This window comes from Chenopodium quinoa, unplaced genomic scaffold (genome assembly GCF_001683475.1).
Source record: "Chenopodium quinoa cultivar QQ74 unplaced genomic scaffold, ASM168347v1, whole genome shotgun sequence".
NCBI classification, from domain to species: Eukaryota; Viridiplantae; Streptophyta; class Magnoliopsida; order Caryophyllales; family Amaranthaceae; genus Chenopodium; species Chenopodium quinoa.
The window spans coordinates 107,912-126,649 of NW_018745323.1; the positions used below are offsets into that span (position 1 = coordinate 107,912).

Sequence of the window (18,738 nt, forward strand, 5' to 3'; positions counted from 1 at the left end):
AAGAACTAATTGAGGAGAAAATTGCAACTATATTGAATTATTCACCACACGCGAGAACAAAACCCACAAAAACCATTTTCAAGCCTCTGGTTTTATAAAACCAGTTTCCTTTTAGCTTTCTTAGACGGGCCGCCGGAGATCGGTGTAGGCGGCTTCCCCTCTCAATCGTCGGCGAGCCTTTTCCTTTTCCCAGCGTTACCAGAATGAGGGGAGGCCCCCGATCGCTGCTTAACAGAGCAACTTTCGCCCCAGTAGATTGACGTTCGCTGCTAGTGAGGGTACTCTAGCCTACGACAGATCTTGCTTGCCTTCGCCTCCTCTTGCTGCGTTCTGCCCTTGACGACCTTTTTGTGTCGGAATTTGAGGTGGTTGCCGCCCTTCTCGGTCCCCTGATTTTGCGTGTAGTCCAGCCTTAGTGGTCGTGCTACGATCTTCGCTTGGCTGTGATTTACTCTCCTTAGCCTTTGTCGGCCGCAGCTGGCATCGGTTTGTGGCTAGGTCTTGGTTATAAAAGCCCGGTTTGCCACCCCTTCTTTTATTCTTGTTGTCATGCTATTCACTCCGAGGGTATGTTCTCCTTGGTTCCGCTTAGGTGTGTTCTTTGTGTAGTTGTTAGCCAACTCCCTTATCGCTTCGGTTTTCTTAGAAGTTTCGTTATGGACTGTCGGAGATTACTTAGTGCTCTTATGCATATTCATTTGAACGGTGATTATGATGAAAGCCTTTTCAACTTTCCTAAGAATAGTTTCCCCGGATCATCCTCAATCAAGCAAAGCCTTTGAAAGAGGAGGGCAATGTTCACTTCAAGCAAGGTGAAGTCGTTTTTGTTGAGGCTAAGTATGATAGAGGACTGAAAGTACTGTGTTTTGTATTGCCAAGAGATGAAGATGATTGTGTTTTTCTAAGGAATCTTGCCATATCCCTTGAGTTAAACCTCGCAGCTTGCGCCTTAAAAATTCGGGATTTTGAACAAACTAAGGAGCTCTGCTTGCTAGTCATTATGGTTGATGATAACAACACTAAAGCTCTCTACAGAAGGGCTTTAGCCGAAATCAATCTCTACCAACTTAAAGAGGCTTTTGAAGACCTTGGAAAAGTAGTCAAGGCTGAGCCTAACAACCAGGACATCCGCTGTGAAATGGAGAAAAGCTAGAGGGTCTTAGAAGTAAAGCTAGCAAGCTCAAGGGCAAGAGAGGAACTGAGGATTTCGACCTGCCACAGGGCATCTTTAACAAAAAAGGGAAGATTAGTAAGTCAAATGTCATCCTAGAATCTAACAAGTTGTCTAGTAGTGACATTCAGAGTGATGTTACGGAGTTACCCAACTTAGACACTGCTAGTGAAATGGTGGTAGAGAACCTTATCCCATCAGTAACTACAACTCTTTATTTGGAAAAAGGAGATGATGAGGCTACCAGCTCCCCAATCAACCAGGATTCTAGGCATGCTAAGGACAAGGGACCGATATTTTCCTCAACAGATTGAGAAGTAATTTGTCTCTTAAGATTTCAGATGCGTCTTACTCGGAGATGAGTCAAGGAAACCCTTGAGTTTCTTCAAACATTCTTCTGCTTCATGGATGACTGTACGAGTGAAGGAACATACCACCCAAGATGGGCATCCTGATTCTCACAAGGCTAAGGACTCTAAATTCTCTGAAACCTTTTTCATGCCTACTATTGTGGTGGGGCCGGAAAAGAGGGATCGTGTCAAGAGGAGCCTAAAAGGCTAAGCGATCTCTGGGCACCACCGTGGTCAACCATATTGTTGGAATACCCAAGACCAACACTGCTGCCGATGAGAAGTTAGATAATCATATATCTACTGGCCTAGCTTTTAGCAACAATGAGGGTTTAAATATCAAGGAGGGGAGTGAGGTTCCTACGAGAGATTTAAATACCACTGATATTGCTGAAATAGAATCCGTAGGTTCTAATGAGGAAGACCCCATGTTTTTTAAGCTTGAACAAGTACAACCATCTCTGCCACACCCTACTTTCACATTCTCTGCCACGTCAAGGAAGCATGGAAGACCAATCAGGTCAAAGGCCAAAAACAAGAAAGGTAAAAGGTGTTACAGGTTTTACTTTTGCAGGACCAAGAAATGCAAGGGGACAAGTTTGGAACACCCTACGACTAGTATCGGCGATAGATCCCCTCAGTCCTCTAATTTGCATTGTCTAGAAGTTCACAACATTTGTACCCCCAAATCCCCACTTTAGTTCTTGTATTAGTTTGGCTAAGAGAGTTAAATTTTTGTTTTGTAGTCTTGAGTCAGTTGGGAGCTAGCCTCCTTTTTGGACCGTTGTTTAAAAAAAAATTTAAATTAAATTAAATTTTCAACTAGAATTAAGTACAATAAATTGTCTTTTAAGTTCTAAATAGAAAAGAAAAGGTTTATCATACTTCCCCTGCAATATAATCATCATTTTTGAAAATTTGCTAATTATTATCCCATAAAAGGACGTCTTGTCAAATATTACCCTTTAAAGCAAAAAATATTGTTAGTTACCCTTTAAAGCAAAAAATATTGTTAATTAGTACCTTTAAAAGTGATTAATTTGTACGATAACACGATAGCTACCTCCAACCATTTTCCGATGATGTAACTCTATTATGTCGTCACTTATTAGCGTAATTGTAAAGTATGTCATTTGAATCCCATGTTTGTGACATATAAATCACTTTATCGCCCGAAAATTTTTATGATGTCACTTATCAGCCAGGAAATGTTATTCATGTCATTTTAATCCTATTTTAATCACTTATCAATTATTTTTCCTTATAGTCTAAATATAAATTAGATTGAAAATGATAAGTGACGTTATAATTAGGGTATTTCATTGGAAAATTTCTGAAGGGAGTAATCGTACAAATTGATCACTTTAACGGGTAATAATTTATAGCCATTTTGTTGAACCATAAGAATTTTTAATGATGATGGATATGCAAACAACTTATGCAATTTCTCTAAGTATTGAATTAGAACAGGTGAAGTTGACTTTGGAAGTGGAAGAGTAACCTATCTATGAAGATCCAAGGAGAAACAAAAGAAAGGCAAAGAGAATAGAAGTAAAGTTCCAAATTGGAACTAGAATTGATCCCTAAGAGGAACACAAAGAGAAGCTTCCTAACAGGAGCTTGACAGCAAGCTGAGTAGACTAACTTGGACTGCGTTGAAGACAACAAGTTCCACAAGAACTTGGACTGCGAGTCCCAGCAAAGAGCTGGAGTGTTGAAGACAATAGGAACTTGGTCCTAGTCTGCGTAGAGCCTAAGTATTCATACAATGCGAAACTTGAGAAGGCAATTCGGAAAATAAACTAAAAGTCTTTTGATTAAGGTTTTTGTTAAGTTTCTTCTTACTAGGATTGCTGTAAATATGTTTGGTTAAATATGCATGGAATCTATTAGAAGCATGACAAACCTTGGCAAGCTTAATATTATGGAATGTTTTAAAAAGATAAGTTTTAAATTAAGGAAAAGATCTTTGAGAGATTTTATCTTATAAAATATGATTTTACAAAATGATAATCTTTTCCAAATTATATTTTTCTTAAGTTTTCCAAAAGATTTTATTCAAAAGATTTATTTCACAAAGGCCTTTTATTAAACTACAGTTTTATGTTTTCTATTTTTTGAAAACCCTACTTTACATACAAGAGTTCTTGTATATAAATTAAGGAGTGTTCATTATTGATACAACTTGTGAGTTTATGCGTGAAAATCTGAAGAGTGCTTAAAAAGTAAGTTTGCCAAGTTAATAGCTTTGTCATATTAGTTTCGGATTTCATGTGTAGCTTTCTAATCATATGTTAGATTCAAGTGTTTGTATAGTTTTGGAAATTGGGTGAGTGAATTAGCTTTTGCATATAGTGTGGTAGGCTTTGAGAGTGAAGCCGAGTGTTTAGTACTCTGGGAGTGCTGTGAGGAATCTAAGTACGGGACTTAGGTTGGGTAGGATAGGGTCCTATCGAGTAGTAAGTTCAGTCAGGAACTTGTGAGAAATGTCTGTGATTGTAATAGGTTGTAACTAGGAGTGTTGCCCTATTATAGTGAAGTGTTTGGTTTTGAAATCCCTTGGAGGGTCGAGGTTTTACTTCTAGTTGGGCCCTGGAAGGTTTCCTCGTAAATTCTTGTGTGCATTGCAAGTTCCTTTAATATTTTATTTTATATTTCCGCGAAAAGTTGTCGCTAGGAACTGACTACAATTAACCCCCCTCTTATAGAAGTTCGTTTCAACTAACAATTGGTATCAGAGCAGGTTCTCACGCATAACAAATAACTTTGTTAAGTAAGTTCTTGAGGAGAGATGAATTATCAAGAGAAACTTGAAGAAGGGTACTCTACCCAACGTCCACCTATGTTCAATGGTAAGTTCTATACACACTGGAAGAATAGGATGGAGATCTTCATCAAGGCTGAAAATTATCAGGTTTGGCGTGTTATTGAATTTGATGATTTTGAGGTAACCAAAACTAATGAGAAAAACGAAGTAGTTCCTAAACCTTTATCTGACTTTGGTAAGGAAGATTTTCAAAAATATGAATTGAATGCTTTAGCTATAAAACTGTTGCACTGTGGACTTGGACCCCATGAACACAATAGGATCATGGGATGCAAGTCTGCTAAGCAAATATTAGATCTACTTGAAGTTACTCATGAAGATACAAACGAGGTAAAATGTTCTAAAATTGATTTTTTTTTTCTTTTTCTTTTTGTGTGTGTGTGTGACAACAGCAAAGGCAACTACACACAAACTACTAATAATTAGAAATAGTAAAACGATATCTTCTTGTTATGTCATTTTCCCTTTGATCCTGTTCTCTTAGGACTTTCAAAATTGCACATCTTTGGAACGTAGCACCCACTTCCCTAATCTCTTTTAACATCCAAGTTATCGAGACATCCATACCGAAGCTATCCTGCAGATTGTTAAGGAGTGAGATAGAGTCGGAAAGGAGGAGGATCCCCTCATTTCCTTGTGTCCGGGACCATTTCATTGCTTCGAGGCAGGCCCAAGCCTCACATTGGATTACTGAAGATGCAGCCCCACATTTCCCACCCTCATCCATAGTGTTGCCCTGATCGTTCCTTGTGACGGCCCAGCTAATCCCTGCCCTAGTAGTCTTCTAATCCCATGAACGGTCCGCTTCTACAATGAAGTTATCATAACCAACCTTATCCTTCCCTAGTTGCACATAATTGAAACCTGTAGGTATGATTGGGTCTTCCTTGATTGCGGCTGTGTTGATATTATCTTGGTTGTTATTTTGGGTAAAAACTTCATGGTCTTGCATTGCTAAGGTTATGAATTCTGCAACTAAACCAACGGTCTTAGTAGCCCCATTGAAGCATCTTACATTCCTAGTCTTCCATAATCCCCATAATGTCGCTATAAACAAAACACCACGAGTTCCATGTTTACCATCCTCGCTATTAAAGAGCAGGATATAGTGTTGGATCCATTTTCTTAGAGAGCTGGATCCAGTAGAGTCAGGGCAAATAGTCAGGGAGCCATTCTCCCAAACTTCCTTTGCCAGATTACAGAATCAAAAGAGGTGTTGTCTATCTTCCATTTCCACCCCACAGACGTCACATGTCTCATCAACTTGTATTCCTCTCCTGCTAAGTTGACCTTAACTGCAATACCGTCATGAAACAATCTCCACAAGAACAACTTCCATTTTGGTTGGACATTCAATCCCCAAATAAGCTTCACAAACTCTTGATCCCTTGTAGAAAAGAAAGGTCGTCCTAACCCCAGATCCTTTGATAGGTAGTAGTAACCTGTTTTAACAGTGTATCTCCCCGAAGGATGAAACTTCCATTAGGAGAAGTCTTCCTCCCTTGTATGAGGGAGTTCCAAAGACAGGATTGACTTTGCACTGTTCTAGTCGAAACATTCCCTTACCTTTCCTAAAATTGATTTGTTGATGTCTAAATATGAAAGATTTGAAATGCTACCTAAGGAAATCATAAAAGAAATGTTTACTAGATATAATGATATAATTAATGAGGTGAGTTCCCTTGATAGACACATTCCTATAGACGAACAGGCTAGAAAGGTGTTGAGAAGTCTTCCCCAAGATGAATGCTGGAGATCCAAGGTGACTGCATTGCAAGAAACCAAGGACTTCACCAAGTTCAACATGGAGCAGTTAGCTGGATCTTTGATGACGCATGAAATTCACTTAGGAACTAATGTTGAAAGTTCCAAAAACAAAAGTCTGGCTTTGAAGGCATAGGAAACCAATGACTCTAAAGTTGATGAAGAAGAGATGGCTATACTAGTGAGAATATTCAAGAAGATGCTTGGAAACAGAAAGTTTGATAGGAACAAGAAATTCTTAAGTTCCAAAGAGACTACTTGTTTCAAATATGGCTCGAAAGAACACTTTATTAGGGACTATCCATTGAAGGAAAATGATAGAGAAAGATTCAAAGGCAAGGAAACAAAGACTTACAAACCTTCTTTCTCTAAGACAGATGTAAGAAAAGCTATGATAGCTGCCTGGGGTGACTCAGAACTTGAATAAGAAGAAGAACAACCTCTTGAAGAAACTGCACATCTATGTTTGATGGCCAAAACAAATGAAAAGGCCAAGCTGAAGGGAATAGAGGCTGAGGTATGTTTTGATTATAATCAATTAAAACATTTCCCTAAAGAAAACCTAATTGACACTATTATGGAGATTTAATGTGAATTAATTGATTTGCATGTGGCCAAAGCTCAAAGTTATAAAACTCTTAAAACTCACAAAGAACACAGTGAATGGATAAATAATATGAGACTTGATATTCAGTAGAGATTCTTTGACTTGTTTGATGATAATGTTAAATTAAAAGAAACTGATGAAAGAATGAAACATGATAACATACTGATGAATGTGGAAATTTCTTTGTTAAAACTCAGCGGTGCCACTCTTAACTCTGAAGTTCTACTAGACCAATATTCAAATTTTGAAAAATTAAAATCTGATTTATATAAGGCTAGACTTGAGGAGGAACTTGAAAGAGTTAGGAAGGGCAAGCAACCAGTTGAGTACACTATACTTGACTGGATTGCAAATGCTCAAGCTAAAAGAACTGAAGGTCTAGGTTATAAGAAGAAGTTGAGTACACTATACTTGACTGGATTGCAAATGCTCAAGCTATTAGAAGAAGGGCAAGCAACCAGTTGAGTACACTATACTTGACTGGATTGCAAATGCTCAAGCTAAAAGAACTGAAGGTCTAGGTTATAAGAAGTGTTTAGGGTAAAAATACCCTAAGACACGTGGCCCAATAAAGGCCTGCCACGTGTCAAGCTTGCAACGGTCAACAAAGGCCTAATCCCTTTGCGACACGAGTCATTGTACCCTAATTGAGGTACAGCTCTCCCCTACTATAAATAGTAAGGGCAGACCTCATTAATGGGGATCGAATCATTTTCCCACAAACCAACAAAACACAAATCCCCTTGCAAACGCTCTCAAATCGAGAAGCATTTATTGTCTTATTTCCTCATTTAGAAAGAGACTAACTTAATCTTCGGAGGCGGAACACCCCAGCCCCAGCCGGAGTATTCCGTTATTTGTGCAGGTACAGGCGAAGGAAGGAGCATACTAGGAAATTGTAACTCTCCCGTAGGACACATAAAAAACCCCCCAAACAAGAAGAATTTCCAGAAATAAAAGAAGTACGTTGATCTACCGAGTAGTATTGTCTGTTATTTTTGTGGTAAGATAGGGCATAAGCAAAACAAGTGCAATAAGAAAGATAAGAGCACTCTTAAAAGTGAGAATCATGTTAAACAGATATGGTTGAAAAAAATATGAATCTACATATGTTACATGGGAACCCAAGGAGACCTGGGTTCCTGATACTAACGTTTGATTTTCATGCAGGTTCCAGTGAGAGGGAACAACACGTGGTACCTCGACAGCGGTTGTTCTAAGCATATGACTGGAGATAAATAAAGATTTCTCTCACCGGACGCGTGCTATGGTGGGGCTGTGACTTTTGGTGATAGCATGAAAGGTGAAATCATTGCTATTGGAAAAGTAGGAAGGTCAAGTCCCCATGCTATAGATAATGTATTTTTAGTCGAGGGTTTGAAACACAACTTGTTAAGTATTTCACAATTTTGTGAAATAGGTAACTCTGTTAGCTTTACTTGTAATTCGTGCCGAATGATCAACAATGACACTGAGAACATTATATTAAAAGGAACTCGTAAAGGGAACACTTATATAGTGGATCTAAATAAAGTTCCTAATAGAAGTTTGACTTGTCTTAGTGTCATTGAGGATGATCTACTATTATGGCACAAAAGATTTGGTCATGCAAGTTTATCTTTACTAGACAAGCTTAGATCTAAGGAACTTGTGGAAGGTCTTTCGTTCATCAAGTTCCTAAAAGATAAAGTGTGTCATGCATGTGTGTAGGGAATTTTTCAAACTCATCTTTGAGCCCTACTGTGGTTCATGCTTTTAGGCATGGCGGCGTTCCAAGGAAAAGAAGCTAGAGATAAAAGAGTCGCCAGCAAGTTTTAGGAACTTGTAAACCGTTCACGGGTGTGAAGGTTACACCCCATTCACGATCACGGAGATTGCTAACTCCATAGTGGTCCGGAATCATGACTGGATGTTCGGGGATTATGGTACGAATCCAACCTAAGAGAGATTGAACAACCCGCCCTAAATAGGCCTCTAATTAATTCTTATGATATTCATGTGCGTTTTCCGATCAACATACATACATCAAATTAATCCTAAATTTGTTTAATCTACGTTGGTTAATTATTAATGCACAATCAAATCTATTATTGGTGATCACTTGAATTAAAATCATATTAGCCTAAATCAAATTATTAATTATCTCATTAAGCGTGATTTCAAATACAAATTCCCTTTAAACCTCCAAAAAGGGGCGTAATCAAGCAATAACAATAAATCATGAATAATCAAGCAACATTTGGTTACCACAACAATCATCATCATAATATCATTAATAGTAAGATCCTAGGCATGATACTAAACAGATTAATAACAAATCCCAGCATTCACTAATAACAAAATTAAAGCATTATCCTAAACATGATACTAAGAAATCATAAAAACATCCTAAGCATGATAATAGGAATTAAAATAACATTGTAAGCATGATTTCTACTCCAAAATCAAAAGAATAATTAAGGGTGATTGAATTACTCACTTTGATGCCTCGACCTTCTTGCTATTAAAACAATACACACGTTAGTAGACTTAAGAAAGTTAAATCAATAAAGTAAATAAATCAAATATGAATTGTGATAAGTGTATTTTCTATATATTTTTATTCCCTGTCCCATGGTCATATATGTGTTTAATTGAGCTTTTAGGAGCCCTTTTTATTACTAATATACGTTTCCTAGTGTTTTTGTAGAGTTGCTATTATTTTGTAGGAATTTGCAGAATTATGATAATTTCCGATCCTATTGAGCCTCTATGAAGATATTGGAATTTGATCGTATTTTGTGACCGTATATTTGATGCTCAAGACCGAACTAGAGTAATTTAGTTTGGTGAATAAGGGCTCAATTAAAGAAGAAGGAGGTTCAAATTATTATTACGAATCAATGGACCAAGTACGAGTACAAGAAATTGGGCCTTTTCATATGAAGCCCAAGTTACAATCCAAGATGCAAACCCACGGCTGCCAGCTAGGTAGAATTGACCGGGCCCGATCGGGCGGCTCAATGCCCGATCGAGAGGTTGTGCTGCAAGCTGAACCTTAGTCGGTTTTGTGATGTTATATCCTAGTTGGGCAGCTTTTTAGGGGAGGTCAAATTATCTTTTCTTATTAGTCTTTAACTTTGGTTCCCGTAGAATTGGTTTTAGGGAATATTAGTCTTTATCATGATTTTAGATTAGCAACTTTTCATTACTACTTTATTAATTAAATTTCTTTAGCTTTGCTTTTACGTAGTACTCCGTCACTAGAGATACTGAAGCCTTGTTTTTGTTGAGATAATTTATTTTGCTTTTCATTATTTTGTTTCTTATGATTATCATTATCACACTTTATTGTTATTGATCTTTTACATTAGTTTAGTATTCATTATTTTACAATAGTTTATTATTATTATTATTATTTTTTTTAATTATGCTTAATTTAGTTGCTTTGATTAGTTTAGTTTTAATTATGTATGAGTAATTAATTCTAGGGTTCTTGGGGATCCATGAATAATATGAAATGATGATTTATTATTGTTGATTGTTAATGTTATAGGTAAACTTCCTATTTATTGATTTACTGCTATGCAATTAGATTAGCGATAGTTTAATTGTATGAGTTTCGCAATATTGATTCGAGATTAGAGAGATGAGAATTAATATCAAGGCCTAGTTTCAATAGGTAGAATTAATTTATAAATGGTTAAGTCAAGATTCGAGAGATGCGATTCAATACCAGTAGATTAATTTTGTGATCGTAATACGTAGCGAAAGCCCTTTATGATCTGATTAATTTATGCATTGATAATTGATTGTTATGTTTTTACCCTGGAACATTGTTTATTGGTGAACCTACACCCTAGGCCTTTTATTATTGTTTTCCTCCCTTACTCAACTTGCTTTAGTTTAATTATTAATTTTACTCTCATTAAAACAATTTGGTTACTTGATAATTTAGATTATATTAATCAATTAGAAATAGAAAGACTTGTTTCCCTATGGATTCGACCCTACTTCCCTATCTATTTTAGTTAGTGGTTTTAGGAATTACTTTTGATTAGGTGATACGACTTTAGCCTGTCAAAAACAAACTCGTATCTCTTTTAAATCTAAAAATATGATAAGTACCAAAAGACCTTTGGAACTCATTTACATGGAACTCTGTGGTCCAATGAGAATCCAAAGTAGAAGTGGAAAAAGATATGTTATGGTTATTATTGATGATTTCTCAAGGTATACATGGGTATTCTTTCTTGTAAGCAAAAAGATGAAACGTTTGATGAGTTTGTTGCTTTTGTGAAGAAAGAACAGAGAAGAACAGGTCATCAACTAGTGTATCTAAGATTAGATCAAGGAACAAAATTTGAAAACTATAAGTTTGATGAATTCTGTAAGGAACAAGAGATGGACCACAAATTCTCTGCACTTAGGACTCTACAACAAAATGGAGTGGTTGAACGCAAGAATAAAAGTCTTGAGGACATGGCTAGAACAATGTTGATTTCTAGTGGACTGCCTAGGAACTTTTGGGCAGAGGCTATTAATACAACATGATATATCTTGAATAGGGTCACTGTTAGGGCCATCACCAACAAAACACCATATGAGCTCATCAAAGGGAGAACGCCTAATATTTCTTACTTTAGATATTTTAGTTGCAAGTGTTTTGTTCATAACAATGGAAAAAGAAAATTGAGAAAATTTGATGAACGTAATGATGAGGCAGTGTTCTTAGGATATTCTTCTAATAGTAAAGCTTACAAAGTCTTTAATAAAAGAACAATGTGTATGGAAGAATCTATACATGTAATTTTTGATGAAATTGACCAATTGATTGATGTACAGGATGATGATGATGATTTCGAAATTAGATTAGTACGAAAGTATGATCCAGATGAAGAATCATTATCTATGAAGAAGCAACAGTAAGAAAAGGATGGTGAAACAAATCAAGAAGCAACAGAGAAAAATGTTCATCAACATGAGCAAGTAATTGATGAAGCATAAGGAACTCCACAGGAAGTTCCAGAAGTAGTTCCAGCAAAAGAGCAAGCAAATGATGCAACTCAAAAAAGGCTATTTCCGGTTAGAGACTTCCAACCTAAACCTTGGAAACATCAAAGATCACATTCAGTGAATGCCATTATTAGTGACATAGCCAAAGGAACTCAGACAAGATCACAACTAAGGATGGAACTTCCGTGCATTTTATACATTCTTGTCCTCTATGGAACCTAAGAACCATGAGAAAGCACTAATTGATGCTGACTGGATCAATGCCATGCAAGTTGAATTGAATGAATTTGAAAGAAATAAAGTTTGGCATCTGGAACCTAGACCAAGTCATCAAAAGACTATTGGTCTTAAATGGGTGTTCAGAAACAAACTAGATGAACATGGTATTATAGTCAGAAACAAAGCAAGACTGGTGGTTCAAGGCTTCAACCAGCAAGAAGGCATAGATTATGAGGAAACATTTGCTCCAGTTGCAAGGTTAGAAGCCATTCGTTTACTTATAGCTTTTGCTGCTTTTATGGGATTTAGATTGTACCAAATGGACGTCAAATGTGCATTTTTAAATGGATTTCTTGAACAAGATGTCTATGTGGAACAACCTCCTGGTTTTGAAAATCCAAAGTTCCCAAACCATGTCTATAGGCTTGACAAGGCCCTTTATGGACTAAAGCAAGCTCCTAGAGCATGGTATGAAAGATTGTCCAAGTTCCTTTTGAAAAATGATTTTAAACGAGGAAAAATTGACAAAACTTTGTTTTTAAAATCAAAAGGAACAGACATATTAGTTGTACAGATTTATGTTGATGATATATTGTTTGGTGCAACTAACAAATCTTTGTGCAAGTATTTTGCTGATCTCATGAGTGGAGAATTTGAAATGAGCATAATGGGTGAGTTGAATTTCTTTCTTGGTTTGCAAATTAAACAAACTGAGGAAGGAATTATGATTCATCAACAAAAATACATTAAGGAACTTATTAAGAAATATAAGCTTGAGAGTTCCAAAACCAATAGAACTCCTATGGGGGTTGCAACCAGACTTGATGGAAACCTAACTTGAACTAGCATAGACTAGACTATGTATTAAGGTATGATTGGTTCTCTGCTATACTTAACTGCTAGTAGACCTGACATATCTTTTAGTTTAGGTTTGTGTGCCAGGTTCCAAGCAAACCCAAAGGAGTCACACTTGATAGCAGTGAAAAAGAATCCTTCGTTACTTAAAAGGAACAGATGACTTGGGCCTCTTCTACCCTAGAAGTGACTCATTTGACTTAATTGGTTATACTAACGCTGACTACGCAGGTGATTTGGTTAATAGAAAAAGCACTTTAGGAATGGTACAGTTTTTAGGACCGTGTTTAGTATCTTGGGGTTCCAAGAAACAAAACACAGTTGCATTATCTACAGCTGAAGCTAAATATGTAGTTGCAGTAGCATGTTGTTTACAAATTTTATGGATAAAGCAACAGGTTAGAGATTTTGGTATTATTTTTTAAAGTGTCCCTATTTGCTGTGATAACACAAGTGCTATATGTATTTCTAAAGATCCAGTTCAACACTCAAAAGTCAAGCATATCCACATTAGACATCACTTCCTATAGGATAATGTGGAACAAGGGAAAATTAAGTTAGAATTTTGTCAAACTGAAAGTCAAATTGCAAAAATCCTAACCAAGCCCTTGAACAGAGAAAGATTTGAAAAATTGAGATTGGAACTTGGGATGATCAAGCTTACTTGATTGCTTCTGAAGTTCCAAGATATGGCAAAGTTGAGAATAATGCAAAACGAGGAAAAAGGACATCTAGCACAATCTTGGTGTGCTAAACATATATAGCTGAAGCGTCACCATTGGTGAATTTCTAGGTTAAAAGTTCAATAAAACTTGAATGTGTGTATGATTAGTATTGTGTAATGTATGCGTGTATATAGCGTGTTCCAAATACATCTGATTTTTGGAAAATATCATTTTTAGAAATTAATTGAATCTGGAAAGAAAATATTTTGTTTAAAAAATCATCCTGATTAATTTTGAAAAAAAAAAAAAAGAAATTGTTCAATTAATGACTGAACAGAAGTTCTATTCATATCCCACACATCGCTTCATTAATTATAAAAGGCATCTTTTACCCACCTTCTAACTCCACTGTCAAATCATGAAAACCACTCTCAATAAAAACCATCAAATTCTCTTAAACCTTTAAACCTTCAAACATGGCAATTGAAACCAGCAAAAATCAACCAAAAAAATCCCTACACCACAACATTCTGAACCAGAAGAAACATCTCCTCTCGCTATGGTGGTTTATGAATCACTTAAAAAGGCTGCCCCAAAGAAGTTCCTGAAGTGAACACACCCACTACCTCAACCACCAAGAAAAAACCCGATTGAAAAAGAGAAAATTCAGCAGGTGGTGAAGCATCGTCTCCATCTGATGTTATCAAGAGATTGAAAGAATGGAAAGAGAAGAAAGCGAAGGAAAAATCTCTTGAGGAGCATATCAAGGAGGTAGAGGATTTTGCTGAGGGGGAACAAGAATCTGAGATAGAGAACGACCCTTTGGAGGAGGATGAGGATGACTTGGAAAATCATGCTAGAAGGTATGTTGTTGGTCATCATAGGCTTGATTTAACTTGGTGTAGAAAAGCTAGGTTTATATAATTTCTTGATTTGCTGTGTTTTCAAGGTTGGGAACATATGTTGTCTAAATCTTCAAACAATTGCATGTATACATTGGCTATGAATGAATTCTGTGAAATTTTAAAGTCAAGGAAGGATAATTTCAAGTAAAATCAATAAAGTTGAAATTGAATTTGATGTTGAGACCTTGGGGACTATTCTGAAAGTTCATACTGAGGGTTATGAGGCATATATCAACGGGAAGTCTGGTGAGAAAGTGGGGAATTATTTAGGTGGTGATATATTTGAGTTTTTGGGAGGTAAAAGGGGAGTTAACATCTTGAATTACAATAAGTTGAGCCTTATGAATAAATTGTTGTTTAATTTGGTGAAGAAAACTATCATGCCTAGAACTCAAAAGAAGAATGAAGCAAGTATGTTGAATATGGCTGTGATTTTCTGCTTGGTGAAAAAGATTAGATAAAATCAACTTTCTTTCTTTAATGTATCAACATCTAGCTCACTGTGTTCCTAACAAGAACAAAATGGGGTATGGTGCATTGCTATCCACGGTGTTTGAAACTCTTAGAGTGAAACTCAAGGGAGTTTATGGTAGATTGAATGAAAAAGAAGATAATGTCATTTGCTGGGGATAAGTCTAGCTGTAGTGAATGGGAAGATTGAGAGGGTAAAAGAAAAGAAAAGTGCAGCTAGTTGGAAGAAGAGGGAAGGAGAAAAGTCTGGTGAGCCTGTGAGAAAGAGAAGAAAGCTATCAGTAAGTTCCTTTCCTCAAATTACCATGGAGGAACCTTTGGAACTTGATGAGGAAGATAATGTTGTGGCAAGGCAGATTGCTGAACTTACAGACAAAGCTGAGGTTGCAGAGAAGCAGCTCAAAGAAGCTATAGGGAAAGTTCAGAAGCTGGAAAAGAGTGTGCAGGGTCTTGAGAAGAGTCTTAAGGGACAGCAGGTCGAGTTCCATAAGACCATCAAGAGTCTAGAAGCAAAGCTCGATGCCAGCATTGAAGCATACAAGGAGGACAATAAGAAGATTCTTGCCATCCTTGAATCCTGAATCAGCTTACCTCTTGCAGCCTACCCTAGCCCAGCCTTAGCCATTTTTCTCTTTTTTGTTTATGTCATGAACAATTTTAATTCTGTTTTGGTTTTTTGGAACTTTGGTTTGTAATTTTTAAAACTAGGTGATCTTTTGGTTTTTATGACAAATTGGAACTTTGCTTATATATGTGTCCATAGTACAGTATGAAAGCATGTGCAAGATTGTGTGAAGGTTCTAGCTAAAGGGAGCTAGTCAGCGTTGCCTTCAGTTTCCCACACTCTATGAATTGCATGTCGGGTTGTGTTTAGATGTCTAATAACTTAACTTGCAGGACTTTTTGATAATGCCAAAAGGGGGAAAAGAAGAAGCAAACTTGAAAGTGCAGTTGTTCTGGGTTCCAATTGATAAAGTATCAAAGATTTCTTTGATATATTGTATATAGTAGCTTAGTTTAATTTACTTATTTTTGGTTTTCTTAAGTTCTATTTTTTTTGTGTGTTTTAATTTTTAGTTAAAAATTCAAAAATACAAAAGTACGAACCTTCTATTCTATTTGCTTTCTTGCTCGAAGTTTGCTAAGTTTGTCATCATCAAAAAGGGGGAATTGTTGAACCTTAAGAAGTTTTGATGATGATGGATATGCAAACTTCAACTAATACGATTTATCTAAGTATTGAATTAGAACAAGTGAAGTTGACTTTGGAAGTGGAAGAGTAACCTATCTATAAAGATCCAAGGAGAAACAAAAGAAAGACAAATAGAATAGAAGAAGAGTTCCTCATTGGAACTAGAAGTGATCCCTAAAAGGAACACAAAGGGAAGCTTCCTAACAAGAGCTTGACAGCAAGCTGACTAGACTAGCTTGGACCGCATTGAAGACAACAAGTTCCATAAGAACTTGGACTGCGAGTCCCAGCAAGGAGCTGAGTGTTGAAGACAACAGGAACTTGGTCCTCGTCTGTGTAGAGCCCAAGTATTCATACAATGTGAAGCTTGAGGAGGCAATTCGGCAAATAGACTAAAAGTCTTTTGATTAAGGTTTTTGTTAAGTTTATTCTTGCTAGGATTGGTGTAAATTTGTTTGGTTAAATATACATGGAATCTATTGAAGCATGACAAAGCTTGGCAAGCTTGATATTATGGAAAGTTTTAAAATGATAAGTTTTAAATTAAGGAAAAATCTTTGAGAGATTTTATCTTATAAATATTATTTACAAAATGATAATCTTTTCCAAATTATATTTTTCTTAAGTTTTCCAAAAGATTTGCTTCAAAAGATTTATTTCACAAAGGGTTTTTATTAAACGACAGTTTTATGTTTTCTATTTTTTGAAAACCCTACTTTACTTACAAGAGTTCTTGTATATAAATTAAGGAGTGTTCATTATTGATACAACTTGTGAGTTTATGCGTGAAAATCTTATGAGTGCTTAAAAAGTAAGTTTGCCAAGTTAATAGCTTTGTCATATTAGTTTCGGATTTCATGTGTAGCTTTCTAATCACATATTAGATTCAAGTATTTGTATAGTTTTGGGTATTGGGTGAGTGAATTAGCTTTTTCATACAGTGTGGTAGGCTTTGAGAGTGAAGTCGAGTGTTTAGTTCTGTGGGAGGTGCTGTGAGGAATCTAAATCCGAGACTTAGGTTGGGTAGGATAGGGTCGTCCTATCGAGTAGAAAGTTCAATCAGGAACTTGTGAGAAATGTCTGTGATTGTAATATATAGGTTGTAACTAGGAGTGTTGCCTATTATAATGAAGTGTTTGGTTTTGAAATCCCTTGGAGGGTCGAGGTTTTACTTCCAATTGGGCCCTGCAAGATTTCCTCGTAAAATCTTGTGTGCATTGCAAGTTCCTTTAATATTTTGTTATGTACTTTGTAGAATTCACCCCCCCTCTTGTAGAATTTCATCTCAACTAACACATTTTTAAGGGTAGTACTTAACAAAGCGCCCTTAGTTGTTCGATCTGGGTAGTAATTGGAAAAAAAAATCCCATTATTTTTATCTGTTATGTACTTTGTATGGCATAGTAGATAAAAAAAAATTGAGCACATTTTAGTATAACAAATTCTCCTTCCAATTAATAAATTAAAATTTATGATTTAATACTCGTTACGTCTCTTTTTATGTTATTGTTTTGACCATGCACATTTGACAATTAATATCTTTCACCATTAATATTTGTAATTACATAAATACTTCCTTTATTTTATTCGAAAAATATTTTTCTTTAATTGGAAGTTGTAAAATTATTGCAAAATTAGTATATTTGAACAATGATGCTTCATTCCTATCTATTGCTCTCCAAATTAAAGCATATAATGCGGAGAACATTGAAAATATAACAATGAATTAGTTTATACAACACCACCTCAAATGTTCGTAAGTTCGTTGCTTTATGATACTTCCTCTATTTTTATTTACTTGAAACATACCACTTTGGCACGCATTTTAAGAGGAGATATTAGAATAGGTAAACGAATAAATTAATTGATAAAATTTTACCACTGATAAGAAAGAAGTGATAAGTTATTACGGTTTATATTTTACAGCTTAATTCATCCATTTACCTAGTTTAATCACATCCTCAAACATGGGTGTGTGTTGCAAGTATAAAAAAACACAGAAATCATATTTTTAAAATGATGCATTTTTGCATGCATGTGCATGCAGGGTTCCTTCAAGTCCTGGAGATGAAGTACAACTTGTACTTTTTGTTCAAGCCATAAGTACCAGGTCTTGTATATTTTTCATTAAGTAAACTCATAATAATCTAATAAGTGACAAAACTTGTTGATCAGTTTGATTACTTTGTATTTAATGCTCAAATTTATTCATAAACAATTTCAACTTCAATGACCAAGTTGGTGTGCAAAAGTATAGTTTAATGTGTTCGGTGCCATCTAGATGCTCTTAAGTTATATACGAAAGTAGTTTCTCGTATTATGTTTGTTTATGTAAAATTTAAATTACTGATCAAGGAAAAAACGATGTATTCGTTGCTAAAAAAGCTAACTTTTTCATGTTCAAAATATCCTGATGAACTTATATATGACTTGGTGTGAACTTGATGAAATTTGAATTGTTTTGTTTGTTTTATTTTTTTAACTCTTAAAGGGAGAGAATGACACGTAGCTAGTTATGTATGTATGGTATTTCAAGCCAAACGTTGTAGGTTTGTTTTATGTAGGCTCCAAGGCAAATTTCCAAAACATTAGTAAATTTTAACTTATTAGGGATTCCACATTTCATTCGTAATTAATTTGGAGCCAGTTTTATTATTGCATCAAACGTCGTTTTGTTCTAACCTACTTGGGACATGATTTTTGTTTCATATGTTAAG

General features: G+C 35.8%; 1 protein-coding gene across 1 annotated transcript in view; it reads right to left on the reverse strand.

Moving 5' to 3' along the window:
• Positions 1 to 15,939: 15,939 nt before the first annotated feature.
• The window catches only part of LOC110712461 (short-chain dehydrogenase/reductase family 42E member 1-like), a 7,730-nt gene continuing 4,931 nt past the window's right edge, over positions 15,940 to 18,738 (reverse strand). Inside the window, exon 6 of the mRNA XM_021890929.1 lies at positions 15,940 to 16,047. Coding sequence (XP_021746621.1) covers positions 15,940 to 16,047 — 108 coding nt within the window. The remainder of the gene's footprint in view (positions 16,048 to 18,738) is intronic.